The 26086-nt window shown below is 49.6% G+C and overlaps 9 protein-coding genes across 9 annotated transcripts; 5 read left to right on the top strand and 4 right to left on the bottom strand.

Moving 5' to 3' along the window:
• Positions 1-128: 128 nt before the first annotated feature.
• On the top strand, positions 129-2116 carry L228DRAFT_37245 (actin-like protein 2). The gene is made up of 6 exons (XM_018336532.1): positions 129-256; positions 315-361; positions 429-572; positions 680-905; positions 970-1535; positions 1591-2116. The coding sequence occupies exons 1-6, from the start codon at positions 238-240 to the stop codon at positions 1858-1860; spliced, it is 1272 nt and encodes a 423-aa protein (XP_018185179.1). The 5' UTR covers positions 129-237; the 3' UTR covers positions 1861-2116.
• A 1033-nt stretch (positions 2117-3149) lies between these two features.
• L228DRAFT_270950 (hypothetical protein) lies at positions 3150-5200 on the bottom strand (the record flags this gene model as incomplete). The annotated part of the gene is made up of 4 exons (XM_018335465.1): positions 3150-3342; positions 3497-3563; positions 3660-4426; positions 4560-5200. The coding sequence occupies 4 exons, from the start codon at positions 5198-5200 to the stop codon at positions 3150-3152; spliced, it is 1668 nt and encodes a 555-aa protein (XP_018185178.1).
• A 262-nt stretch (positions 5201-5462) lies between these two features.
• L228DRAFT_224205 (Aldo/keto reductase) lies at positions 5463-6878 on the top strand (the record flags this gene model as incomplete). The annotated part of the gene is made up of 3 exons (XM_018330341.1): positions 5463-6153; positions 6238-6547; positions 6689-6878. Coding segments are annotated over exons 1-3 (1035 nt in total), but the record flags the coding sequence as incomplete, so codon positions are not given.
• Positions 6879-7482: 604 nt separating this feature from the next.
• L228DRAFT_224204 (MCM-domain-containing protein) lies at positions 7483-10762 on the bottom strand. The gene is made up of 4 exons (XM_018330340.1): positions 10619-10762; positions 10430-10548; positions 8133-10375; positions 7483-8031 (listed from the first exon to the last, which is right to left on the bottom strand). The coding sequence occupies exons 1-4, from the start codon at positions 10621-10623 to the stop codon at positions 7774-7776; spliced, it is 2625 nt and encodes an 874-aa protein (XP_018185176.1). The 5' UTR covers positions 10624-10762; the 3' UTR covers positions 7483-7773.
• Positions 10763-10950: 188 nt separating this feature from the next.
• L228DRAFT_37209 (hypothetical protein) lies at positions 10951-13298 on the top strand. The gene is made up of 5 exons (XM_018336531.1): positions 10951-11191; positions 11251-11305; positions 11354-12560; positions 12669-12902; positions 13081-13298. Exons 1-5 carry the CDS (start codon positions 11079-11081, stop codon positions 13086-13088), a joined length of 1617 nt encoding a protein of 538 aa, XP_018185175.1. The 5' UTR covers positions 10951-11078; the 3' UTR covers positions 13089-13298.
• A 595-nt stretch (positions 13299-13893) lies between these two features.
• L228DRAFT_233703 (Neutral/alkaline nonlysosomal ceramidase) lies at positions 13894-16810 on the bottom strand. The gene is made up of 4 exons (XM_018330645.1): positions 16387-16810; positions 15412-16330; positions 14155-15358; positions 13894-14059 (listed from the first exon to the last, which is right to left on the bottom strand). The coding sequence occupies exons 1-4, from the start codon at positions 16620-16622 to the stop codon at positions 13959-13961; spliced, it is 2460 nt and encodes an 819-aa protein (XP_018185174.1). The 5' UTR covers positions 16623-16810; the 3' UTR covers positions 13894-13958.
• Positions 16811-16999: 189 nt separating this feature from the next.
• Positions 17000-17708, top strand: L228DRAFT_270945 (hypothetical protein; the record flags this gene model as incomplete). The annotated part of the gene is made up of 2 exons (XM_018335464.1): positions 17000-17036; positions 17098-17708. The coding sequence occupies 2 exons, from the start codon at positions 17000-17002 to the stop codon at positions 17706-17708; spliced, it is 648 nt and encodes a 215-aa protein (XP_018185173.1).
• A 119-nt stretch (positions 17709-17827) lies between these two features.
• Positions 17828-19807, bottom strand: L228DRAFT_250665 (putative camp-dependent protein kinase regulatory subunit). The gene has a single exon (XM_018333387.1). It carries the CDS (start codon positions 19483-19485, stop codon positions 18145-18147), a length of 1341 nt encoding a protein of 446 aa, XP_018185172.1. The 5' UTR covers positions 19486-19807; the 3' UTR covers positions 17828-18144.
• Positions 19808-22225: 2418 nt separating this feature from the next.
• On the top strand, positions 22226-25742 carry L228DRAFT_285563 (carbohydrate-binding module family 48 protein). Its single transcript, XM_018336352.1, has 4 exons — positions 22226-22374; positions 22454-22656; positions 22727-22862; positions 23028-25742. Exons 2-4 carry the CDS (start codon positions 22604-22606, stop codon positions 25566-25568), a joined length of 2730 nt encoding a protein of 909 aa, XP_018185171.1. The 5' UTR covers positions 22226-22374; positions 22454-22603; the 3' UTR covers positions 25569-25742.
• Positions 25743-26086: the final 344 nt, after the last annotated feature.

The raw sequence follows: 26086 nt of genomic DNA, 5'->3' as shown, positions 1-26086 counted from the left end.
GAATAGAAATCTTCAGTATTGCACTATTACCCAGAGAACAGCTCTGGGGAATGGAGCAAAACAATGGGGGAAGATTCGTACAGGGCGGCCCGACCCCCGACCGCGGCTATTGCCGCTGTGGTATGCCGTAGGTGTACGTCGACGTCGGCTGCTAAGCCGACCGACCTATGTGAGCTGTGGATATCAACACCTACGTCGTGCGCCGACGCTTCTTCTACCTACAGAATATAATTAAACATGGCGGACGCCCCGATTGGTATGGATTTCAATCTATACATTGAAAGCATCTATCTCACTAATATACTTCTTCACAGTCCTCGATGGAGGAACCGGATTCCTCAAGGCAGGATACGCGGGGCAGGTATGCACAAGGAGCTCCTGGCTCACCCCCTCCTTAGAGGCTCACTGGATGCTGACCGCGGTGGCAGAACTTCCCGGACCACCAATACCCTTCCATTGTCGGTCGACCAATTCTGCGATCCGAAGAACGCGATGGCGATATAGTTGTCAAAGATATCATGTGCGGAGACGAAGCAGCCGCCGCTCGCTCGATGCTTCAAATCACCTATCCGGTATGAATGATCATCTCGACTTTTGGACGTGACTAGCTGCTAGGCTCATTGAAAGCGGTATTTGATATTGCATACTGGTGCTAACGGTTTGGCTTTGTCACATGTAGATGGAAAATGGTATCGTCAAGAGATGGGATGATATGCAACACCTCTGGGATTTTACCTTTTATGAGAAGATGGGGATTGATACCACCGGACGCAAGATTCTGCTGACCGAGCCGCCGATGAACCCTCTCAAAAACCGGGAAAAGATGTGCGAGGTCATGTTCGAGCGGTATAACTTTGGAGGTGTCTACGTGGCCATTCAGGCTGTCTTGGCCCTCTATGCTCAAGGTGGGTAATTGTAGTAATATCTCCGCCAAGAAGACCGTCACGATGCTCATTTTGTGTTTCATAGGTTTGAGCAGTGGTGTCGTTGTCGATTCTGGTGACGGTGTCACGCATATTGTCCCCGTTTACGAATCCACTGTTCTCAACCACCTCACCCGCAGACTCGATGTCGCTGGCCGTGACGTGACGCGGAATCTCATCGCACTCTTGCTTCGACGCGGATATGCTCTCAACCGTACTGCCGACTTTGAAACCGTTCGTCAGATTAAGGAGAAGCTCTGCTATGTCTCGTACGACCTCGAGCTGGACCAACGCCTGAGCGAGGACACCACGGTGCTGGTGGAAAGCTACACTCTGCCCGACGGTCGTGTCATCCGCGTCGGCAGCGAGCGATTCGAAGCACCCGAATGTCTCTTCCAACCGCATCTCGTAGATGTCGAACAGCCCGGCATTGCAGAGTTCCTTTTCAACACCATCCAAGCCGCCGACGTGGACGTCCGGAGTAGCTTGTACAAGGCAATTGTTCTCAGCGGTGGCAGCAGCATGTATCCTGGCCTGCCGAGTCGATTAGAGAAGGAATTGAAGCAGCTGTGGTTGACAAGAGTGCTGCAGGGCAATCCTGAGAGATTGAACGTACGTATACCTGATAGGCACAGCCCAACCAGAGCTAATCGAGTATCATTTTCAGAAATTCAAGGTCCGTATCGAAGACCCTCCTCGTCGAAGACACATGGTTTTCCTGGGTGGAGCCGTTCTCGCCAACATTGTAAGTCGACTCCCTTTTTTTGCTTACTCGTCTTGGCTGTCGCATTCTCCTATGTATATGGTTGTCCTAGGCCTGGCTAACGCTTATATTTTTGCGACCAAACAGATGGCAGACAAAGACAACATGTGGGTTACGAAGCAAGAATGGGAGGAAGAAGGCGCGCGGGCACTGCAGAAGCTTGGTCCGAGATGAAGAAGATGAATGACTACCATCTTGATCCATTGTATCTTCGCTGCACAATTCGTCAATCACTCTATACGCGCGCGCGCTCTCTCTCTCTCTCCCGTATGTGTCTTTGATTGATCCCTCCTTTTGCTCCTGGGAGGGGCTTTGTCCTGTGCTTTGTTTCTCTGCCACCAATGTTGTCTCTTTACTACTCTATCTACTTTTTTTTCTGTTTCGCATTTTGTGCATAGAATACACCAACCCCAACACCATAAGTCTCTAATCTTTTTTTTCGTACGAAAAGAAAAAGTTTATATATCTTATATTGTGCCCTCTCGTCGTTTGTCTGTTTGTCTGACTATTTGTGAACTCGCCATCATTCTTGATCTGTCCTTTTTTAAATTGGTTCAAGAAGGTCGTGATGCGGATGTGTATGCCAAAATCCATTAAAATCATTCATTTATTTTTCTTTTCTTTACCAAGCAGAAGAAGGATCATCGATATAAAACCAGCCAATGAAAACTAGTCCACCCCGGGGCTATACAATTACACATGATATGGTAAGGATGGATGCAAAAATACAGTGCGACAGTGCATCAATGCATGGAGAGCTTCCCCTAAAACGCCGACCGTTTGGAAGGGTTGGGCGTGGAGAAAAGAAAAGCTGATAAACCGTGAAGAAAAAAAATTTCCGGGATTTAAAGAAAAACTTGCAATAACCAAAACCAAAAAAAAAAAAAACAAAAAAAAAAATAAGGCCGACCAACGCCGTTTGTGTGTCTAACCCTGCGTGTATCTTGTATTTTGTGAAATCTTGAATGTTATCCGTAACGTTACCCCCACCTCTTGAGACTCTGCGAGGAAATACAAATACAAATAGAAGTGCAAATGCAAATGCAATTAATCCAATCCTACTCTCCTCATTTGATGTATTTTTTTTGTCGTATCCCTTGTTGAATTCAACATGCCTCATGCCTTATGCTCTAGGGTTTCGACCATCGTTTTTAAGACGAGTTGAATAGTGATGAAATGGACAAGAGTTGTGGGATTTCTAAAGAGGATTAAAAAAAGGGGGGGTTTTGAGAGGGAGGATGGAGGGGGAAAAGAAGAGAGAAGGAGGGTAAAGAGGAAGAAAAGACACCAGAAGAACCAAGCAGACGCCTGATACCGTACCCAAGACTGTAACCGTGACGAACAATACAATTGAGTGAACAGGATAAGAGAAAGGTACAAGAGAAAAGGACAAGAAAAAAAAAAGAGAAGGAAAATGAGAAAGGGAAGAGAAGGAGAACAGGAAAAAAGGGAAAGAAAGGAGATTATTCATCACTATCCGAGCTAATGATATCGTCTTGTTCCTTCTTGCGTCTCTCCTCGTCGAGTTCACGATACGTGCTCCAGCTTAGCATGAGGAAGGCTGCAATGATCAGGATGCCGCCAATAATGGCAGCGGCGGAGAGAGGCTGGCCGGTGATGAGCCAATCGACGACAGCGACGATGAAAATGGTGAGACTGGAGCTGATTAGTATGTTGTGCATGCGAAATCATCAAGGGTTTAGAGAGCCAATGGGGGAGGCCGGCATATCGCAAAGGGAAAAAATAATGAGATGTTAGGAGGGGGTGGTGCAAAAGATGATTGAGTGAAAAATGCAGGAGAGAAACTTACAGAGCAGCAACGGAAGAGAGGACAGGAGACGTGAGAGATATCAAAACGAGAAAAGAGCCGGAAAATGCTATATTTGTCGCGTTAGTCGATGCGTCGTTGAAATGTCGTTATTTGAGAAAAGACAGGCAAGGTAAGAAGGGGGAGGGGGGACAAGGAAGCATACTGGCATTAGCAAGTACGGAGATGAATAACATCCAAGCCGCTTCGCCGCGAGGCAGCGCGAATCGCTCTACACCCGTCACATGCAAAATGGGTATCGGAATCCAAAGAACCAAAAACGTAAAGCATCCAATGAGACTTCCAAATGTATTGGCGAAAATCATGCCTCTGCCTGGGCTTGTCCCTTCGGGCGGACATGCGAATCGCTTGTAGAGAACCTCATACAAGCCATACAGCACGCTTCCGACACCAATGACAATATTCCCGAGAGCACGGTTCTTGGCTTCATTGTCTTCTGGTTCGCCGCCCACTGCGCCGCCAGATTGCCCGCCGTGCTTTGTGATAGCCGTGTCGCCGTAGGCCACGACCAGCACACCAATTACGGCGACCAGCACAGAGCCGACTTTGTCGAGCCGGATTTTTTCCTTGAGAAGCGGAATGCTAAACACGTATGCGAAAAAGGCGGAGCAGTTGTAAATGGCAGTCAAGTCACTAGGAGACGTCAAGTCCACGGCGACGTACCATGATCCGCCGGCAATGGTGAGTGCCGTGGTGACGAGGGCAGTCATCTTGAGCATGTACGGCACCGGAGACTTTTGCGCGTGTCTTCCGGATGGATGTAGGTCCTGGTGCTCGACCATTTGCGCCGTAGTCCGCAGTTGGTAGACGTGTCGTCGCCAGAAGACTTTCCATGACAATTTACGTTTTTGATAGCGCAGGATCAAGAGTTGCGTGGGCCATAGCAGTGACCATGAACCATGGGTAAGCCATCTAGAATAATAGAAATGCTTTGTCAATCTAAATCCATTGCGCGCTTAAACAAGAATTGAGCGGCCATCGTCGCCAAACAGAGAAGTGAAGGTGAGAAGAGACGAGAGAGATGTAATGACGTCAAGGCACTTACAGCATGCAGTATGCTTTATTCCATCCGAGCGTGTGTTGGATATACACTGCAGTCTCTGTCTGAACGGTGAAACTGATCAGACTTAGGACTAGAAAGCCAGCGGCGTAAACGTATTTCTTCTTGGCCTCTGCTTTGGCGTGGGCTACAGGGTCGCGCTCGTGGAATGTCGATGATCGGCTTAGCGGTCGGGGTCGGTTCGCGCGATTGGACGATTCATAATTTGGGCGTGGATCGTCGTCGGCATCATGGAGCAAAGGAAGCTGTGAGCGGCCTTCTCCAGGCCGGTGGTAGGGCGGACGAGCCATTGCTGAATCGTCGTGGTCGAGGTTGTCGTGGTCGTGGTCGAATTCCTCCGAAGCTACGTAGGTGTAGCTGGTGTCCAGATCTGGCTCCGGGCCCGGTCTATTCAAAGCGAAAGAAACACTCTTCTTTTGCGCTCCATTCAGATGGTCTTCTATTCGCTGCCCACCCCTGGTCGAAGTTGGTCCACGGTGTGGGAAAGGAGTTGGTGATAATGGCGATGATGATGACGAATATAGGGATGATAATATGTCGTCGGCCCCGTCGTTTGCGATATCGGGATCGATAGCTGATGATAACGATCTACTAGACTGTGGAGTAAGCTGGTTGCAATCTGACATAATTATAATTGAATCCTCTATTAATCTATCACCGCAGGATGATAAAAGATCAAGTGAGGGAAAGTAGAAGCGCACATGCTACATTGGGAATCATGTGAGGTACGGACAAGGATAATTGTTGATGTTGTTTTTATGAAAATGTCCGCCTTTGGAACATATTTTGACGTGTGCGGAATCCTCGGGGATGATAGATATCCCGCCCTCTCTGTTATCGCCGACTCCAGCAAGTGTGGGGTGTGTTGAAATCACCACTTCAAAGCACATCATCTGAACAATTTGACAATAGATATATAAAGATGCCAATAATAATTCCCTCCTTCTTTTTTATTTGATTCTCTATATATAAATTCACTATTGATCATCTGCTTGATTAGCTCCTTATAACCCCCCACTCTGAGCTGAAACACCACCCACCAACATGCCGCTAGTCACACAGAACCTCAAGCCCCGTGTCATTCTCGGGCTTATGAACTTTGGCCCTGAACTGGGAAACGGAGTCCGAATTAATTCGCTGGACGAATACAAGAAGATTCTCACTTATTTCCAGCAGCAAGGCTACAATGAAATCGATACAGCGCGCATCTACGCCAACGGCACTCAAGAAGCATTCACCGCCAAAGCGGGCTGGAAGGACCAAGGCTTCGCCCTTGCAACGAAATGGTATCCAAAGGAGCCGGGCCAGCACAAGCCTGACGTGCTCAAGAAAGCTTTTAATACGTCCTTGAAGGAGCTACAGACGGACCAGGTCGACATTTTCTACCTGCACGCTCCGGACCGCTCCGTCCCTTTTGCTGAGACGCTCAAGGCTGTCGACGATTTGCACAAGGAGGGCAAATTTATACAGTTTGGTCTCAGCAATTTTACAGCCTTTGAAGTGGCCGAAGTGGTCCTAACCGCCAAAGCAAATGGCTGGGTCCGGCCTACCGTCTACCAGGGCATGTATAACGCCATTAGTAAGTCTTGACCTCCCCTTTCATCTCTTATATCCGCTCTTCTTCCCCCCGGCTCAGCAGATAGCAGCTAACGCTGTCCAATAGCTCGCTCTCTCGAAACCGAATTAATACCTGCATGTCATCGTTATGGTCTCGACGTTGTCGTCTACAACCCCATCGCAGGTGGCCTCTTGTCTGGAAAATACAAGACCAGCGAGATCCCCACGGAAGGGCGATACAGCGACTCCCTCGGCCAAATAGGCGGCATGTATCGCAAGCGGTATTTCCGAGACGCGACTTTCGAAGCGCTCAAGGTGATCGAACCTGTTGTGCAAAAGCACGGTCTCACCATGGTCGAAACTGCCTTTAGATGGACTGTACACCATTCTGCTCTGAAGATTAAAGATGGCAATGAGTACGTGCCACCACCCCATGTTCTTTTGGCCCTTCAACTTCACTTTGCTTTTATCAGCATTATCTCATTCATCATCTAATTCGAACAAAGCCCAATCTCGTGCAAGTACAATCAGGATCGGACATGACTAATACAAAACAGTGGTATCATCATCGGCGTGAGCAGTTTCGACCAGCTACAGACCAATCTGGCCGACATCGAAAAGGGTCCTCTGCCCGAAGAAGTCGTCAAAGCGCTCGACGATGCCTGGCTCATCACCAAGGCCACTGCTCCCAACTACTGGCACCTTGACCTCAACTATACATATGATACGAAGAAGGCTTTATTTGGATGATTGATTGTAATTCCCGCGAGCACAGCTAGCAGATATTTCGTCTCGTAGATCACAAAATTCTTCAAAATAGACGTTATAACCGAATTAATGACCATCTAAACAAATCTCAAACACCACTCTATAAAAGATTCAGCAGTTGACTTGAGTTGATGGTATACATGCACATTTACCCTACAGTACTCTTGTCATATTCATTCCGCAAAGAGCGAACCTTGTTTAGCATTACCTTATATTCCTTCGTACTAATAAATCTGGTACATGCGACCATAGACTGAGGAGAACTGGGCATCCCGTCCGCTCTGCCATACATAAGCCTCAGATCGGCAGACTAGTAGTTGGGTCGGTGACGACCAGCGAATCCCTGCTGTTGCATGTTCTTTCTTTCTTTTTTGTCCTTTCTTTTTGTGTGTGTCTCACTCTTTTCCTATTTGATTTTCATACTTCTTTATTTTTTATTTCCCTATGACCTCTTCTTTGCGCACTTCACGTGGACTATTTCCTTTCTCCCCACCCCTTTTCTTTTGTCACTTGCAATCCTGGACATCTATGGCACACTTCCAAGCATAATCAATTGATTGTATGCCAGATTTAATCTATTATCAGGGCTTATATTTGATATTGATAAAAAGATACCCATGTCCATCTTGTGAATCTCCATGCTAACACCGTTTTTGCGAGACGCAATGATCCGCAAAATATATCTTAAAAGAAGAAAACAAAAAAAGTTACAATTGAACCTGGTGACCCGCAACCCGCTCATTGATGACCCCTGCATGAAACGACATCCAGCAACACAAGCACTCCCAAACTCCTCACGTCGTAGAATAAGGTCTAAAAGGAAGAGAATAATTCTAGTACACATATACTCAAAAGGACATAAAGGAGACTCCCTCTACATGACAGCGGTGGGCGCAGTGTAGCCTGTTCGCACGTTTTGTCTTGCTGGGCGTTGATGAGCGGCGGGTCGTTTGAGAGTATACTTGGCAAAAGCGCGAGCAAGGGCCTTTTTGCAGCTGACTTTCTGGCTGCCGACAAAACTGTCCACTGTGACGGCAATAGCTCGATCAATGTCCTGCGGGGAGCAGTATTCCGAGAGACGCATCTTGCAGAACGCTTCACTGATACGCATGATTGCTTCAAGATGACGGACCTGTTGTGCATAATTAGCTTCAAGATGCTTGCATAAGAGGGGGAAATGGAGTGGCAAAAGCCAAAGTGGGGAAAAAGCGGAGAGGGTAGGAAGGAACATACAGTGATAGGATAGGCTCCGGTGGCCAAGCTCTCGCGACGCATGTCTGAGAAGAGACGGGCAATCTTATCCGTATCAATCTGGTACAGTTTCGGACTGCACCGCTCACGGGCATACAGGATATACTTTCGGAGAAGCTCCTGGGGAATCTCGCCCTCTTGCTTGGGCTCGCCGCCATTGACTTGCTGTTCGCGCAGTTCGGCTTCGTGCTCGACTTCCATGGCCGCGGCGCTGGCTTCGACGGTATTGGCAGAGGGATGAGCGCGGCCGTGAGAGTTGACGACGAAGTTGGCCAAACGTTCGTCTTCTTCGGGCTCGACAGTATCGCGAACGACGCAAAGAATGTCAAAACGGGATAGGATGGGCTCGGTCAATTCGACGTTCTGCGCAAAGGGGATGGTGCTGTTGTATCGGCCCCCAATGGGATTGGCGGCTGCGACAATGGCGCAGCGGGCTTGGAGCGTGGTGACGATACCGGCTTTGGAGATGGAAATGGTTTGCTGTTCCATGGCCTCGTGGATGGATGTTCTGTCTTGGTCGTTCATCTTGTCGAATTCGTCAATGAGACAGGTTCCTCGGTCTGCCAACACCAAAGCACCACCTTCGAGGGTCCACTCGCTGGTGATGGGATCCCGACGGACGCTGGCCGTGAGACCGACGGCACTGGCACCCTGACCGGTGGCGAAAACAGCCCGGTGGGCACTCTTTTCAACGTACTTCAGCACCTGTGATTTGGCCGTACCAGGGTCACCGAGAAGAAGGACGTTGATGTCACCTCTGATGGCATGCTTGCCTTGAGCTTCTTTGCTCACACCACCAAAGAGAGAAAGCGCAACAGCCGTTTTGACGTCCGTATGACCGTAAATGCTGGGAGCAATGGACGCAATAATCTTGTCGACAATCTGCGGGTCGCGGGACAAGGCGCGGATTTCGCGCTCGTCTTGCTCTGTCAATCTGAAGCCAGCCAGCTGGTCATGAGACTTGACGACGTAGTTTGCTTCCAAAATGGTTGCAAATACAGGGAATCCGTTACGGTTGTTGAGCTGCGCGTCGTAATTGTTACGGTAGATGCCAGTGACCTCAATCTCCTCACCTGGCTTCGCCGTGTCGATAAGATCCCACAGAAGAATGACTTCCCGGTGACGCGGGAGACGACCCGCAGGTACAGTTCCCGGAGATTCTTGCAGAGTAATTTTTTGGTAATTTCGGTAAATCGTTTGCTCAGAATTGAGAGTAAACGGACCGCGAGACTGGCATTCCTGGCAGAAAGAGATCCGGACCTCCACACCAGACTCTTGCTGAGTAAAGGGTCCAAGGGTTGCACCGCATTTTCCGCAATTGAACTTGACTTCCTTAAGCTGAGGGAACACGCCAGTCCGCCGGGTTACGACACCGGAGACGCGAACCAGGCAGTTGAGGTGGGTCTGGCGTAGCTGGCGGAGGGTGTAGTGAACAGGGAGATCGGTGATTCTGACGTGAATTTCGGAGTGAATTCGCTCGTAATCGGGGTAGTGGAGCAACGTAACCTCCATCGCAACTTCGTCAAAGATTTTCAGCATCTCTGCCGGAGTATTGGCCAAGAAGTATGCGAGGATGGCCTTTGACGACGAAAGATGCTCGTAAGAAACCTCGAGAGACTCGGCGTTGATTTCACCAAGAGTGCGGACGCGGGTACCGTAAACTGAAATTCCATTCTCGTCCGTATATTCTGTAAGGAAAGACTTGAATTCTCGAGCGATTGTCCGATAGACGTGAGGTTGAGCAACCCAGTCGGTTAAGTTGGAGGCTTTGACATCCTGCAGAGCTTCAAGTGATAATTCCTCTTGCATGATGTTGTCTGCCATCTCCTCGTCTTCTTGGTCTTCATCATAGTGATGTCTTCGTCGTCTCGGCTGTCTCGTCAAATCAAGATTGCCGTCGTCATCGTCGTCTTGCAAAAATGCCGCTGGCATTCTGCGTCTCCGTGCGAGTTCGCGATCCCGTCTGTTCATGCGAGCCTCAAGCTGTCGACGAAGGGCAGGATCCAAATCATCAAAGTCACCCTCATCATCAATGTCACGGGTATCATAAGTGTCGTTTTCAATGTTCCGGTAGTCTCGCTCAAAATTGTCGGCGAAAAGGTCAATTCCGTCCTCGTCTTCTGCCATCTCTTCGGCATCATCAATGTCACCAATGAGCTCATTCTCCCGGTCCATATCGTCCTCGTCTTCGTCGTGGGGAAGCATAGGAGGGGAGGAAGGCGGGGCTGTTTAGATCTGTCAGACGAAACACATGTCCGAGAGGAGAATGCTAAACATACGACTTGATGGCGGTGCTGCCGAGGAGGGAATATCATCATCGGGCTCTCTCGATCTCTTGCGACGATTGGCATTGTCGACGCCACGGTTGGCCGAAGACATGCTGGGCCGGAGAGGCGAACTGCAAAGTGTTAGATATCGTTATTATGTTCTGAGGGGCGCATCGAATTTGCGTGAGGGGAAATATTTACCTCATCTGGCGGTCCTAGAATACTAAAATTGCTTGCAAAAGGTCTCTGATTATGGTGTTCAAGGGTCCTTGATTCAAGATGCCGTTGAGGCGGTTGCCGTGTGTAAAGTCTATCGGAGTGGAGAAATTCAAGGACAAAAGGAGATGTTGGCGAGATGATAAGTTGGTTTGGCGGCTGCAGGTGCGAGAACTCGACGCGTCAAAACACGACGCGCGACGCGATTTCAATTAAACCCCGTTTAGGAAAGGTAGGCGACATGGGGCGTGTCGCGACTCTCAAGTGTGAGAGAGAGTGTGTGTGTGAATGTGATAGCTCCAGCCAGGAAAATCATAGGAGATAGTCTGAATCATTTACGAAACAATTATTTGTAGACGAATCAGCTGTCTTTCCTGAGACTATTTACCGTCATATTGCTTAGATCAAGAAAAAAAATCAAGCAACCGTTGCTACCCCCGTTACAATGGCGCATCCTGCACCATCCTCTGATGTCAAAGAGGGCTCAGCTGCTCAAGGCCGAGCTTCTCGGACAGCCAGTTTCTCAAATGCATCTGAAGACTCACAAACTGCAGCAGAGTAAGTACATGACGTCGCTAATATCACATTTTCAGCTCTTTCTGATCTCGCTACTATAGATACATTACCAATCAACTCCGCCTTGAAGCAGATGCTCGTGAGGCGCTTCCATATGTAAGCTGCTTCCAAACTAGATTAGAAATTTTGTCTGACATTTGACAGGCCTTTGATACTTGTACAAAACCTCTTGGACCCTTGCGCCAAAGCATCTTCTCCTGCCTGACCTGCAACCCACCTCTGTCACAAGATTCGCAAAGCTACAGCCCCGCCGGCGTCTGTTACTCTTGCTCGATATCCTGTCATGGAGAGCACGAGCTGGTCGAGTTATTCTGCAAGCGCAACTTTGTTTGCGATTGTGGCACCACGCGCATTCCTGCTACATCGCCTTGCTCACTTCGACTCAACTCGGCCACGGGCACCAAGGGTGGCGTGCATTCTGAGGAGCCCGCCGCGGCTAATGTTTACAATAAGAATTTCAAGAACAGATTCTGCGGCTGCGGCGAAGAATACGACGCTGAAAAGGAGAGGGGCACAATGTTTCAATGTCTTGGTCTAGGATCAGAAAAGGAGGGTGGATGTGGCGAGGACTGGTGGCATCCTGAGTGCGTCCTGGGTTTAGAACGGCAGAAACCTGCCACGAAGGAGATGCCTGCGGACGAAGCAACAACTGGAGATGCAGAAATCAAATCGGAGATTAAGAACGAGGCGAACGAGGCGAACGCGGAAGGCGATGAGGATGATGCGCCTCTACCGCCTGGGTTCCCTGCCGAGGACGACTTCGAATCCTTCATTTGCTATAAATGCGTGGAATCAAACCCCTGGATCAAGCGTTATGCTGGGATGGCGGGATTCCTTGGACCCGTCTTTAAAAAAGATTCGCCAGTAGTAAAGGATGAGCCAGGCCAAGAGCAGCAATCAGCAGATGTCAAGGCTTCTTCGTCTTCTTCCGAGGGCCAGGCAGCAACAGCAGACGAAGCGGTTTCGAAAAAACGCAAAGCAGAAGACCAAGACCCTGAAGTCGACTCTCAATCTGCAAAGAAACCCAAGAACACAACAGATGATCAGTCCGAAAACCAACCCAAGCACAACCCCGAGATTTCTTCTTCCACTTGCCGGTATCAACAACTCCCAGCCGCGCCCACTGGAACTCTGTCTCTATTCGTCAAGGAAGATTTCCGCGACCAATTCTGCCGCTGCAAAGATTGTTTCCCCCAATTGGCCAAATTCCCTCAACTTCTCGAGGAGGAAGATTCCTATGAGCCTCCTCTATCAGAAAGCGGCGACGGCGGCAACGGCAGCGCAGGCACAGGTAGTCTGCTTGATCGCGGCGAAGCAGCGCTAAGCAATATGGATCGCGTGCGCGCAATCGGTAAGACCCTCCTCAATTCCATTTCCCACATACTCCCTCCAACGTCTGCCAAATACGGTAAATGGTTATCTTGAAAAAGGAAGACATGCTGAATTTTCCCCAAAATAGAAGGAGTAATGGTATACAACCACCTCAAAGACAAAGTCAAGAGCTTCTTGCAACCGTTTGCAGAGAGCGGACAAGCTGTCGGAGCAGAGGATATCAAAAAATATTTTGAAAAACTCCGCGGTGATACAGAGGCTATCAAAGCGGCGGGCGGAGCAGCGCGCTCAAGCAGTAGTCGTGATGGTGGTGACCATGATCCTGATGGCGAGCAGCAAGGTGGTCGGAAGCAGCAAAGTGGTGAGTCTTTTTTACCCCTTTGTCCTTGTCTCTTTGTCTTTTTGTCTTTTTCTATTTGTTTATTTATTTGTTTTTATGTTTTTTCTCATTCTTATTTTCTTTTTGTGCTTGAAAGAGTTGTTATCAAATTAAGTGTGCTTTTGTACGATTGATTTCCAAGACTGATTTATTTGAACAGGCTACTAGTTTGTCTGGCCAGGTTACCAGATTATTTTGATCAGGTTACTAGTCACGAAGGTTGTCGATTGACGAGGTCATTCTCTCTGGAGTTATTATCTCTAAGGTCACTATGTCTGCGAAAGGATCAAAATCCTCGTATCGCCTTGACTTTACTTGGACATTTTATTTTGCTTTTTATTTTTTATTTTTCCAAAAGGACGGGAGCAAGCTGCGATTAGTTTTTCGAGGGAGGGGGGACCAGGATGATTGGGAAGGTCAATGAACGACTGGCGTTGCTGAATTCATGCATTCATTATAGGAACTTAAGTGGAGCACATGAAACTTTTTTTTCATGGTCTGTTTGTTGGATATTTTGTTAGAAGGTAGGCTGAAAGGGCGTATGTCTAGGAGTCTAGAAATCTAGGAGCTTAGGACTCTACCAAAGGTTTATATAATATAATCATACATACTCGGCTGTATCGTAGCTGCTATGGGCAAATCCAGAACCGTAAATGATGGATTATTTGGTCGCGTTGGCGCTTGTAGCAGATGACTAACTACCTTATGTGTAGCATGTAGAAAGGTAGATTGGATATTGCAGATACTGGGATAAGGGAAAGTTGAGAAGGAACAGGGAGAAAATGAAAAATAAAAGAAAAGAAAATCAAAATATAAGATACGCTTCATATGCGATGGGATCAAATATCTGCAATCAATAAATAATGAATAAATAATGAATAAATTATAGTAATAACACCAGTCACACTAGATATAGTCAATGCAGTAGACACGTAGAATAATTGAGATGATAACATCAGCAGAGCTTCAGAAGAGTCAGAAAATCCAACGTAAGTTGTCATTTATAATGCATATATATACAAGAGTGCCAGAACATAATCACTGTACATGAAATTCCCCGCTCACGCCATCAAATGGCGTAATTGTTCCCGATACGGGCGATTTTGCATCGCCGTAATAATGCAGGCGATACGTACCAGCTGTGTGAATGGTTCCGACGAGAAATTAGTCTGGGTCCACTTGAAAAGGGAGGAAAGCATGGCAATAATGGGAGTAAGGGGAAAAAGGCACTTACCAGGTGTATCATCCTCAATCTCCCAAGTTGCAACGGCTTCACTGGTTCCCAGGACAGTGTTTTTTCTTTGCCATTCAAACACGAGGGACCAATCTGCGTCGTCTCGCACAGTGACCCAATTGTGGTCGATATATCTATTCCGTCGTGGCTTGCGAATCTCATCATTTGGATCTCCAGCTCCGCCACTATGAGGGCCAGGCTGGACAGTGCTGCCCGTCTTTGTCTCGCCAGATGCATCCGATTCCTGTGTGCCTGCGGCAGTAGGTATCTTTCGCTCAACCGCAACATATGTGTTCTCCAAACGGAGGTTATTTCGCGGATTCGCACCTACAAATGAGGCGCTGACTGAATCCCCGGCTCGGTACACCTTGGAGTCCACATCGTTCAGGACCTGCCCAAACGACTTGAACAGCGGCGCACGATCGTATACTACGCCGGGTATAAAACTCAGTGATTTATTAACGTGGTTTGGCGGACTCGGGCCCTGGCCTGGATGGCCCGTTGCCGAGGCATCGAGATAAGGCAGGTAGGAGAGAGTAAGGTTAATATATGCATTAAGAGTATGCGGGCCGTAGAGCGTTGATGCGCCTTCGTACCGCTGTACGCCGTACTCTTCTTCGGTAGTGATGTAGTGCGCATAACTATTTGCCGGGCCACCAAGGACGACGAGCATGTTGCTGGCTGATGAGTCGAGTTCCTCTGAGCTTGACTGTGCATCGGTGATGCCGTCGTTATCAGTAAGACGCAACGCAGCAGATTCATGGGCCAGAGCTTCTCTCCACCGGCGCCCCGCCATGGTACTCGCTTCACCTGGGCTGACGATAATGATGAGTTGGCCGACACGGAAAAGTTGAATGTCGACTACATTTGGCGTCCACAGATACGGTTCTGTTGTCTCGCCAACGTCGAGAAGAATTGGCTTGCGGTCGTGACATTGGACTTGAGCCTCGCTGGGTTCGTGAATTGAGTTGCGGACTACAGCCCACAATGGATTGGCATTCGGCGCGTCCGAGTTGTTTTGCTTAAAGTCGAATGCGCCAGGCCCATCAGTGGTCCCGGCTGCAAATGAGTACCCTAGTGCCGCGGGACATGTAGAGACGATACTACCGTTGGGATGGGAAAAGCTAAAACTGGAGAAGTTGGCAAAGGAGTGTAGTGATCTAACGGTGCCTGTATGAATGGCTGTAAAGGCATGTGGATCATCCTAAAATGATATTAGAATTGCGTATCCTTTTGTTTCAATAAAGTGTGACTTACATAGAGCTTCTTTGCTCCAAGAAACTGTCTCTTGCCAATCTCAAAACAGCTTTTCGTACCGCCGTCATTTTCGCCAAAGAATGGGCCTCTCCCGTGACATGCACCATTTTTCCCTCCACACGTACTGTCTTGAAAGTCACATGGTAGCCCAGACCCATCTTCACAGAATGCTCCATTAACATTTGGCGAAGTGTCACCAACGTTGGCCTGCGAAAAGCCAGCAACAAATTCCTCTGAGGCATCGCTTGAATTATGCATGTCCTTTTCGAATAGGTATGCTGCCACTCCCTTGTTATCGCCGGAAATAAGAGTATTGTTGCCAAGCATCGCCGTTCCATGGACGGGAAACCACGTGAGGACGCCCATGGTCTTGTCATCTGACGCTCGTTGGAATTTGAGTAGCGTCAACGCCTTGTCAACGTCATGTTTGTAGCGGTTGCGCTCATCCTTTGGATTGGAGAGATATGCATATGGGCTTCGATTTATGTTGGCATCGAGAATATCAATGCTCCCGACGGAGAGATGGCCGAGGGTCAGTCTCTCATGGGCTTTTCGGATGGAAAGCAAAGCTCCATCAACAATTGCTTGGTAGCTCTGCTTATCAAAGCCCTTGCTCGTGATTTGAGGTAAAAGATAATTTAACCATGCCCCAGGGCCAGAATGAGAATGGGTTCCGGTAACCGCTACGTTGTTGTGTCCATACATGGCATACTGAGGCCCGAGGTTTGCTAATCCTTCCAAGATGCCATATCGTACCGCAGTATCTCCAGACTGCGTATCAAGTACAAGGTATACAAATCGGTTAGACGTATTATTCATCTCTCCGACTATGAAAGCTCTGGAATACAGCCTCTGTCGTAGCCCCGTGCCCACTTGCTTAGGGTCAGCATATCCCATCATATTAATCTCCACGACCGGGCTAGAGCATATTAGCAAAGAAAATTGGCTCAATCCTTAAGATTTCTCGTCTCGTACCCAGTAATATCAGCTTTTCCCACACCGAGGAGATGCGTGGCTTCATTCTTTGGTGTAATTAACGAGTCATCATGCAATTGCTTTAGTTCGCTCTGAAGCTCGTGAAGGTTCCCTTTGGGAAATTTAGAGCTCAAAGCATATATTTCAAACAGGCCATAGGTATAAATAATATGGAGTACAATTGCTAGGGCAAAGAAAGCAGAAGACAATGCAATCGTGATGGTGAGACGCGACATTTGATCTACTAACAATTGAGCCACCCAAGTACAATGACAGCAAGGATCTAATCAAATATACAATAAAATATAATGGCAATGAATTGTAGATAAAAATACCAGATATTTTCTTCTTCTCAATCATGGGAAAGACATCATATTGCAAATTTTGTCTTCAGGTTTAGGCTGGTGAGGGTTATATTCCCTCGACCAGCTCCAGGGAAGGGCGAGATAGCAGTGACGTTGGTCGGAGCTCTCTTAGAGCAGCCTAGTCACCCGCCACACCTTTCGGCTCGGTCCCGCAAAAATTATAGCCCGAGTGCATCAGCCATTAAGTTATTGCAGGACAGTTTGGCCCATACAATCTGATTAGTGCTCTAGTCAAACATCAACCAAAGATGTCTTTAATTCAAGAGTCTCACGACTCGCTGCCATGTATGTCTCGCTGATATCTTCTCATTGAAACGGGCACCTGGCAATGCTAACAAGATTTCAGACATTGACCAAGATATAACCCCCGATGAGCGGGCACGAGTCGAGAGCCAAATCGCTGGTGAAGTGCCCAAAGACTATTTAACGACGCTGCACCCGCTGCTGCCAGCTTCTGAGGAGCCAAAATTCTCTTCTTTAATCCAACAAGAGCTTGAACGACAAGCTGCTGGCCAGCCATTGACGGGTGGCATCGACTTATCGCGATATGAAGCGCTAGATCCTCCGCAGACAGACCCAACTTCGGATGAGGAGCGACCGCAAGTTTTGGAGCAGTGGCGAGATATTCTTCGAAAATCGTACTCCTCATCTACACATCTGCAGATGCGCCTAACAAACTTGGCGCTGCTGGAAAAGTTTGGCAAAAACGCATGGCTGATTGGAAACTCTCAGCTTGAAGACGTATTGCGAGGTTTGGAAAAGGAGCTTGCAGCTGTAAAGGAGCACACCGAACAGATTAATAGATTACGAAAGGGAGCGCAGGAAGGTGTCAGAGGAGAGATTCAAACACTGGATATGGCATGGCAGGCAGGTGTTGGAAAAATAATTGAAGTCGAGGTCGCTGCCGAAGGGCTGAGACAGGAGATTCTCGAGCTGAGAAGACAGGGCGCACGCTAAAGGCATGTTTTAGAGCATATGAGGTCGTTTTCAATGATTCCACATTCAGGGAATTTTTAAAGGCGGATGGCGTTGATGGATAATGGGGTTCTCAAATTGGGTCATGGCGGTTCGAATTCTTTGCGCTGTTCGACAGAAGGTCAATTAAACAGAATGTTTGTCTTGTACTTTTTCAATAAATTCGTGCTCTCAGTATCGTCATGAATTCTTCCACTACGTATCGACAAGACTTGCTCATTGGACATAATGCCCACAAGGAGGCAATCAATATTCATAATACTAGGTAACAAGTAAAAAACCCAACGCCCGAAAAGCAAAACATAATCGTGAAGCGCTCCGCGACATCTCGTTATTTCCCAGAACAACAGCGAAAACCTTGTTTAATCTTGACAGTCATTTTCATTTCCATGTCAACACAAAGGTAAACCAAGTCGAATCAGCTTTGTGCTTCCTTGGTGAGTGGATCAATCGACTCCTCAATGACTGCGGCCTGTTTGCTGGGATCATCTCTCCGCATGATGCCCTCAACCGGACCGAGCAAGCGCTGGAAGCCGTCCTTACCCAGTGTGGCCACTTTGACCTCAGTCTTGCTGATCACGCTCGCGGCACGCGGCGCATCGTTCAACAGAGCAAGCTCACCAAAGTAATCGCCTTTCTTGTACTTGTGAACCGCCTTCTCTGTTCCCCGCTTGAACACCTCAGCTTCTCCATTCTCGATAATGTAGAATGCCTCACCGGGGTCACCTTCTTTGATGATGGTGCTACCCGGAGGATATTTTTGTGCGTCAAGCGCGTCGGCAATCTTGGAGCGCTCATACGGTGTGAGGGAGGAAAGCAGCGGGACCTCTTCGAGGAAGCTCTCGTACATTCGGCGACGTTGGAAGGCAGAGTCCATGAGAATTCGTCTAAACGTTATCCGATCGAGGGCCCAGAGCGTGGAGTGGGCTTCAGTGGAGATGACCGTGGCAGCGCGAGGAGCATTATACATTAGAGCCAGCTCACCAAAGGAGCCACCGGGTCCAATGCTTGTCACCTTCTTTCCCATGCCATCGGGACCCGGTTGCAGTGCGCCTGCAGAGTTGACGTAGACGTCAAATTGGCCCTTCTCGACAACATAGAAAAAGTCACCCTGGTCACCTTGGGTGATGACCTTGATGTCCTTGGCAGGGATGGGCTTCTCTTGAAGGGCGCCGAGGACTTGGGCCGATTGCTCCTCGTCCAGGTGCGCAAAGAGGAAATTGCTTGCAACAGCAGACTTGAGGCGAGACAATTGTTCTTGAGTCTTGTTGTGGAAGGGAGGGGTCCAATCGTTGGTGGATGCCGTCGGGTTCAACGACTCGGCCGAGACCGAGGTCCGACGACCCATGCTATAGTTGGATGGAAAACCCTCTGAGAGTTTGGACGAGGCATTGGCGGAGCGGGCAGCAGGTGGAGAGCGGTCACGGTTGCCTACGGCATCCTGCTCGCCCAGGGCAGAGGAAGGGTCGGTCGGGGAGCCAGCATTGTTCTCGTCCTCTTCGACCACACGGCCCATGCCGCCGCCGCGTTTGGGCGCGCCACCAAAGGGATTACTTCCAGGAAAAGAGCTTTCAGCCATTCCTCCTGTCGTGGTTGCGGATTTGGGCAGACCGTGCTGCAAGAGAAATTCGGCGCGCTGAGATTCGAGTCGTCGGTTGAAAAAATTGGCGCAGAACTGGAGCACGTCGGAGGGCTGGTGCTTCAGTATCTCACGATTGAGGGTATTGAGTTCGTTGGTGTATTCGATTGGGAGCGACATTCGAGAAAAAGGAACGAACACGCTTGAAGAAGCAGGGTAAGGAAAGTAGACAAGGTCCTTGTCGGTGGGTTAGAGGCGACAACAGTGGGGAGGGGGCAAAGAAGATGACGGTAGTGTGGGTACAAGTTGCAGAATCGTGAGTCGTTGTCAGAAGGGGTGGGTCAACAAGAATGAATAACAATAACGTGTGCAAGGAGGTGTCGTCAAAGGGTAGGGGAAAGTATTGCTTACAGGAGCGGATTCGACTAATAAATGGCAGAGGCCTGACGTCGATTGAGGTCGTGGGGCGTGGGGCGTGGGTCGTTGACCTGGTCGGTGCGCCGATCGAACGCTCGTTTGGCGTTGAATCCAAGACGGGTAGCAGCACGACAAGAGGCAACTCGAGGCAGACCAAAGAGAAGAAATAGAATAGCTTGAAAGAAAGAGAGACAAGCTTTGAAGTTAAGATGAAGCTCTCGGATATATGTGTTGTAAAGGGCTAGGAAGGTGTCTCTCTGGAAGAGGGGGGGAGGTCTAGAGAGAAGAAATGTGTGGAGTAGTTAGTGCGTGCGCGTGAGGAAAGAAAAAGGGACATACACCTACAGGCACAAGCAGACAACGGTTACCCGCTGGGTAGTACAGTATAAGCTGAAGACAAGGAGGAGAAACAATTGCAAACGACAAATTGATAAGGTAGGGTTGAGAGTAGATGGAAGGCGTAGAAGCTGTGTAGAAGACGTGCGACCGTTAGGGATGCCCTTGGGTATTGCAGTACCAGTACAGGATTGTTGTCTCGGCAGCTGCAGTCAGGCGGGGGGCAAAAGAAGAAGAAGGTCACGACAGCTCCACAATAAAGGATTGCTTAAAGCCAGGCTTAGCCTTGTCTCGGGCACATGTATTTTCTGAGAATATTAATGGTGTCACATCATATTAACTCAAAGATGGGTTCTCAATTGAGTCCTTCATTCAAACGTCTCCTGTCTCTGCGCTTCCTACCCAATTACGGAACACTGTAGAGTTCGGGGGGATGACGCAATAGGAACAATAGCTACGCAAGCTGAGGAAAAAGGTCCGGCTCAATAAGAACTTTGTGGTGTATGTGTGTCGCCCAATCTACTGCGAGCACTTAATTCAGTAACAAAGAATACAGTAGACCTGAGAATTACGAGCATTTAGAGTTTAATGGAAAAAAGAGGGGCTAAATCTTGTCCCGAGAGCATTGCCTGGGCCGATATCTCTCTCACATTTACACACATGCCATCTTCTGAATCAAGCGCTCCTGAGGAGGCCATGAGTTTGCTATAGCTCCGCTTGTACAGTACATTGGCTGATCAAGTATGGACATTGCAGTGATTTGTATCTCTATAAGCTTTTGCGGCGCTTCTAGAAGCTTGCCAGGACTGGTTGGATCTGGGCGGACCTTGATTTGAAATGAAGAAAAGCACCAATTGCATCCAAGCCGCTCCTCTTTAGGGTGAAACTGGTTCTCACTTTCTTTTTTCTTTTTCTTAAGCTATCTCATTGCATTCATATTATAACAAACATATCATTTCTTATAACCATCATCATTCGTCGTTGCGTGGAGGGTACTTGCGGTTGCCAACCGAAAGGCCAAGAAGGGAAGGAGCAGTGGGGCGGTGGTTGCCTCTCCTGGCATCTTTCTCTACGAGTAGGTCAGTAACGAATAGAACTCGTGGGAACGACGTGAGGTTGGTGGGCAGCCTCGGACGCTTCCGTCATACCCCTCTCGCCAAACTTTGCTTCTAGAAGGCTTCCATCAGCACGTGAGCCGCCTGCCGGGAGAGTTATGCAAACACAGCAGAAATTGTGCTTCTTTGCACAAGTTGGTCATAGTGAGGTATGCACGGACTCAATCAACGGAATTATATAATCACCAACTGCAGTCAGGTCAGCACAGCCTCGGCTTTGGCCAGCCCAAAACAAGCTTATATCTTTGTGATAGCTTGCAGCCATGCGAGGTCGCAAGCTCATTGCTGGCAGCAGCTGAAAAATTTTATAACTACCCATTTCCCTTTCTCTTGAACCAAGAATAGGTGCAGTAGATGAAGCAAGCGCACATAAAGATCTCGTAATCTGATCAACGGATGCAAGGTGGTCAGAGTCTGTGCGACAGCAGCATTGTCACACTTCTTATTATGATCAATTCGTCTCGTGCAAGGCGCACAACCAGCGCCTCGAGACGGGGACCAAGTCAGCGTCAGCACCAACATCAGCTCTCAATGCTAGTCCTCCGCTACACGAGCTTAGATCACCTTTTAAATTTACTCGTACAAATAAAAGGGCTACTGACAGAGAAAGACAATCGGAACAGCCGTGACCGGGCTGAAATTGATAATCAAAAAGTCTTCGCGCTCACCTCATCTGCGTTTCCACCGCCTTCTCTCACCGCTGACGCTTAAGCCCACTCGCTTATGCTAGAGGTCGACACTATTGAGATACAGGACTGTACTTCTGTTGCTGCATACTTTTGGCATCCAGCCAAGTACTTTACCGTATAGTAAATGCGAGAGTGGAGGGGCCTTGGACTTTGGGGAGCAATCATAATTCATAATTCAGGATGACGACCAGGTTGTGGCCCCAATTTACCTTAGTGAGAAGTGACGATATCGGTACATGACAGGTCCTGCAAACTTGAATGTCAATCGCCGTACCCGCAGAGACCCTTGACCGAACGAAAAAAAGCCAATCTATTGATTTCCCATAGCGCAACTTGACTGCCTGCTGCTTCAGTGCTCCCTTCACGGCGACCAATCTCTTCTTCCTCTCATCATCCATCTCGACAACCCCCCACCATCAACAAACCACCAATTTGCCTTTTATCGGCGTGCGCAAGAACTGTGTCTTGCTGGTTGATAATTTTAACCTTTTTTCCTTTTTTCGGCATTTCAAGTCTGTGGTCCTACCTATGTGCTGGCTCGCACAGCAACTCCCGGCGCTAATCGGGCCATTTGCTAACCTCACTGAATAGGCACGACTTGAACCTTTCGTTGCCAGTGATACCCTATCAGTGAATCCAGCGCTATCATCCTTCACCTTTCAGTTGCATTGAGACCCAACTGAAGCCTTTCTCCTCGCCCACGCATATCTCAAAGTCCCTCTTAAAACAACCGTATTCTGCATGGCCACTTCCACTTCCCGAGCTCCCAATCTGGGAAGCTACACGTTTAAATGGTAAAGTTGTCCCAGCACCTTGATTTTATTTGATGTCGTCGGAATCGCCAACTAATGCGCTCATCTCCAGGTCCCACCCTGCCCAAGTGGTCTATGTTACTGGCACTTTCGATAACTGGTCAAAGAGCGTCAAGCTCGAGAAGAACGACGCTGGCGTTTTCGAGAAGACTGTGAACCTTCCAAAAGGCCAAAAGATCTACTACAAGGTGCGCATTTTTGCAGAATCTTTGCCTAGATGCCTGTCATGCTGGCTAGGCGGTGGCATGACAGGTAATCTACTTGCGAACCCAATCTCAATCGACGTTTTCCTGCTTTCTACCCCAAAATTTGTACGCCAATTCCCGACGGCCCTGCTAACTCTGCCCTTGTAGTTCGTTGTAGATGGCGTCTGGACTACAGACCACACTGCCCCTCATGAGACCGACCCTCACAGTAACCTCAACAGTGTGCTTCTGCCCGAGCAACTCGATGCTCCTAAGAAAGGAGCCATCTCGTCCGCTGCCCCCGGTTCTACGACTGCAGAGCTTGCCAAGGGTGTGCCGCTCGAAAAGCCCACCCCTGGTGCTGAAATTCCTGGCTTTTTCCCTGAGACACCTGTAAATGAGGCTTCTGACTTCTCCGTGAAGCCCATTCCTGCAACTGAAGGTGCTGGCAACCCGGTCAAGCTTGCCCCTGGGGAGAAGGTGCCCGATCCGTCCACCTTGACTTCCAACACAGTATCCTCTACTGCGCATGACGACCCGGCTCTCAAGGCCAGCGCTGAGGGTGCCCAGCAAACTTTTGGTGTCGCTCCTCTTCCCGCAACCGCAGGCGCTGGAAACCCTATTCACCTCCAGCCCGGCGAGAAAGTTCCCAAACCCAGCGAGTTCACCACCTCCACCGTCAACTCGACCGTTACTACGGATAAGGAGTCCTATGACAAGGCCGGAGCTGCACCGCCGCAGCTGCCCATGCCCGTCACCCCTCAAGCCGAGCGCGAGAGGAATGGTGACGGTGTTTTTGGAGCTGGCATGTTTGGTGTTCCTCCTGTAACCAATGCTACGATCCCGGAGTCGAGCCTTCCCATGGGCAGCGAAGCGCCCGAGGCCGAAAAGGATCCCGGTGTCACCATCCAGTCCGCCGCGCCTGAGAGCACTACTGCCGCACTTGCCGCCGCCGTTCCCCTGGAGCCGAAGCACACCGGCCCTCAGCTGCCTGAGGTCGTCAAGGAAAGCCAAGAGAAGGCCGATGTTACGACCGAAGCAAGCGGCTCCCCCGAGGCTGTCGCAAACAAGGCAGCGGTGGAAGAGCAGCTTCAATCTGCGATCCCCGCCGAGCCTGCTACAACTGAGACTGCCGCGCCTGCTGCCACCGCTGTGCCTCAGGTTGTAAAGGAGAGCCAAGAGAAGGCTCATGCCGCTCCTGAAGCTAGCAGCTCTGCTGATGTCATCGCTGAGAAGGCCCAGGTGGAGAAGGAATTGCAGAAGGAGGTCCCGGTTGAGCCGGCCACGACAGAAGGAACCGCGGCAACGACTGAGACGAGCACCGCGGCTAAACCCCCCACTGCTGCCGTAGTTCCCGAGGTGGTGAAGGAGAGCCGGAAGGAAGCTCACTGGGCTCCGGAAGCTAGCGGTTCTCCTAACGCTGTTGCTGAGAAAGCTATCATGGAGGAGGAGCTGGAGAAGGAGGTCCCTGAGCAGCCCTCAACCACCGAGGAGGCTTCTTTGCCTACCGCTCCCGAAGTTCCTGAGATTGTTGCCGAGAGCCAACAGAAGGCTCACGTTGCTCCCGAGGCCGCTGCTTCGGCTGCAGCCGTTGCCGACAAGACCAAGATGGAATCTGAACTGCAGAGCGAGGTGTCCAAGGAGCCTGTCACTTCGGGCGAATCGATTCTTCCTTCCGCCCAGGAAGCAACTGAGACTGTAGGACTTGTTGCAGGCGCTGCTGTTGCGGGTGCCGCGACGGCAGGCGCAGCCATTGCCGCCGCTGCCAGTTCCGCCAAGGATAAGGCCGTCGAAGTCACCAACTCTGTCTCTAATACTGATGCTGCCCCGACCGCCGCTGCCCCAGAGACCCCCGCTACTCAGGCGACTACTGCCACCGTACCGGAGGTCGTGAAGGAATCCTTTGCCGAGTCTCACCAGAGCCCCGAGGCCGCTGCCAACAGAGAGGCCGTTATCGAAAAGAAGGAAATGGAGTCGGAGCTACTCCATGAGATCAAGCCTGAGGAGGGTGCTGGTCAGCCTGCGCCTACTGCTAGCGCTGCATTGGCTGAAACTGCGCCCGGCGCGACCGTTCCTATTGACCTCACCTCCACCCCCGCCTCCCCACCAAAGACTGACGGCCTCGCGGCTGGTGCTACCGCTCCCGCTGTGACACCTGCTACTCAGGCTGCCTTGGACACCATTGGTAAGGCCGAAGAGTCTTCCGCTCCCGAGACGTCTCAGCAGACGGAGCCCGTTGTGACTACTGGTGTCGCTGATGCCAAGACGGACGAGGTGACCGAAGCCGCCGAGGAGACACCCAAGGCAGTTGAGGAGCCCGCAACGACTACTCAGACCGAGCCAGTTGTCAATACCGGTGTCGCCGACGCCAAGGCTCCTGAGGTCTCTGAACCCGTCAAGCCCGAGCCCGTCACCGCTGAAGCAGCTCCTAAGGAGTCGCCGGCTCCCGCTCCTGCAGCTGCCACTGAGGCTCAGACGCAGCCAACCGTTACCACCGGTGTCGCAGAGGCCAAGGCTCCTGAGATCTCTAAGCCCGTCGAGGAGCAGAAGCCCGCGGCGCCCGCAACTACCGCCGCTGCTTCATCCAAGCCCGCCCCCTCAAGTGGCCGTACGAGCGAGAGCGGCACGAGCGGGGCCGTCACTGACGCCAAGAAGAAGCGCCGCAGCTTCTTTGGCAAGATCAAGGAGAAGCTGTTCCACAAGGACTAAAATGCATTGGAGATTTGTGGATTTGAGGAAAGGACAATGAGAATTTACATGGGCGAAGCCGTAGCGGAAAAGCGTTGCGTGCGGTTTATTTGGGATGAGCAGATTGGGGTCTGAAACGTAATGTTAATAAGCTTCTTGTTTTCTTTTTTTTTTTTTTCTTTTTCTTTTTTCCCCATTGTTGTCTTTTTTTAATTTCTTGTTTTATAATATTCCCCCACAATTTAATTAATTCTTTTTTCTTTTTTACCTTTTTCTTTTCTTTTTAAGTTTTTCGTCTCTGTCCATCGTTCCTCTTCTCCTTCTTCCTCGTCGCACGTGAACATCTTCTTTTTTCCTCCTTGCGCAGTCACTTCTTCTCTATTCTGCTCTGGAAACGTCTTGTCACGTCTCGTCTCGTCTCGTCACATCTTCCCTGCACATGCGCTAGCTCAGGGTCGGTATTTTACAGTTCCGGATTTGTCAAATGCATACCTAAATTCTGTGTTGTGTTTGGTTTTGTTACGACACTTCTACTCGAT

The sequence above is a fragment of the Xylona heveae genome, assembly GCF_001619985.1.
Source record: "Xylona heveae TC161 unplaced genomic scaffold L228scaffold_12, whole genome shotgun sequence".
Taxonomy (NCBI): Eukaryota; Fungi; Ascomycota; class Xylonomycetes; order Xylonales; family Xylonaceae; genus Xylona; species Xylona heveae.
Note: the sequence above shows the minus strand (reverse complement) of the source record. Positions and strands in the feature narration are given on the sequence as shown.

What these genes read in the sequence shown, in the direction of transcription:
- L228DRAFT_37245 (XM_018336532.1), top strand. An exon ending in AGGCAGGATACGCGGGGCAG is followed by an intron (nt 362 to 428) that starts GTATGCACAAGG and finishes CCGCGGTGGCAG; the next exon opens with AACTTCCCGGACCACCAATA. An exon ending in CTTGGCCCTCTATGCTCAAG is followed by an intron (nt 906 to 969) that starts GTGGGTAATTGT and finishes TGTGTTTCATAG; the next exon opens with GTTTGAGCAGTGGTGTCGTT.
- L228DRAFT_224204 (XM_018330340.1), bottom strand. An exon ending in GGCAGCACCGCCATCAAGTC is followed by an intron (nt 10,376 to 10,429) that starts GTATGTTTAGCA and finishes AGATCTAAACAG; the next exon opens with CCCCGCCTTCCTCCCCTCCT. An exon ending in CCGGAGCCTATCCTATCACT is followed by an intron (nt 8,032 to 8,132) that starts GTATGTTCCTTC and finishes TATGCACAACAG; the next exon opens with GTCCGTCATCTTGAAGCAAT.
- L228DRAFT_37209 (XM_018336531.1), top strand. Translation starts at nt 11,079, where the DNA reads ATGGCGCATCCTGCACCATCCTCTGATGTCAAAGAGGGCTCAGCTGCT. An exon ending in GACTCACAAACTGCAGCAGA is followed by an intron (nt 11,192 to 11,250) that starts GTAAGTACATGA and finishes TCGCTACTATAG; the next exon opens with ATACATTACCAATCAACTCC. An exon ending in GGATCGCGTGCGCGCAATCG is followed by an intron (nt 12,561 to 12,668) that starts GTAAGACCCTCC and finishes TCCCCAAAATAG; the next exon opens with AAGGAGTAATGGTATACAAC.
- L228DRAFT_233703 (XM_018330645.1), bottom strand. Translation starts at nt 16,622, where the DNA reads ATGTCGCGTCTCACCATCACGATTGCATTGTCTTCTGCTTTCTTTGCC. An exon ending in GGAAAAGCTGATATTACTGG is followed by an intron (nt 16,331 to 16,386) that starts GTACGAGACGAG and finishes AATATGCTCTAG; the next exon opens with CCCGGTCGTGGAGATTAATA. An exon ending in GATTGAGGATGATACACCTG is followed by an intron (nt 14,060 to 14,154) that starts GTAAGTGCCTTT and finishes CCATTCACACAG; the next exon opens with CTGGTACGTATCGCCTGCAT.
- L228DRAFT_250665 (XM_018333387.1), bottom strand. Translation starts at nt 19,485, where the DNA reads ATGTCGCTCCCAATCGAATACACCAACGAACTCAATACCCTCAATCGT.
- L228DRAFT_285563 (XM_018336352.1), top strand. Translation starts at nt 22,604, where the DNA reads ATGGCCACTTCCACTTCCCGAGCTCCCAATCTGGGAAGCTACACGTTT. An exon ending in GGAAGCTACACGTTTAAATG is followed by an intron (nt 22,657 to 22,726) that starts GTAAAGTTGTCC and finishes GCTCATCTCCAG; the next exon opens with GTCCCACCCTGCCCAAGTGG. An exon ending in GCCAAAAGATCTACTACAAG is followed by an intron (nt 22,863 to 23,027) that starts GTGCGCATTTTT and finishes CTGCCCTTGTAG; the next exon opens with TTCGTTGTAGATGGCGTCTG.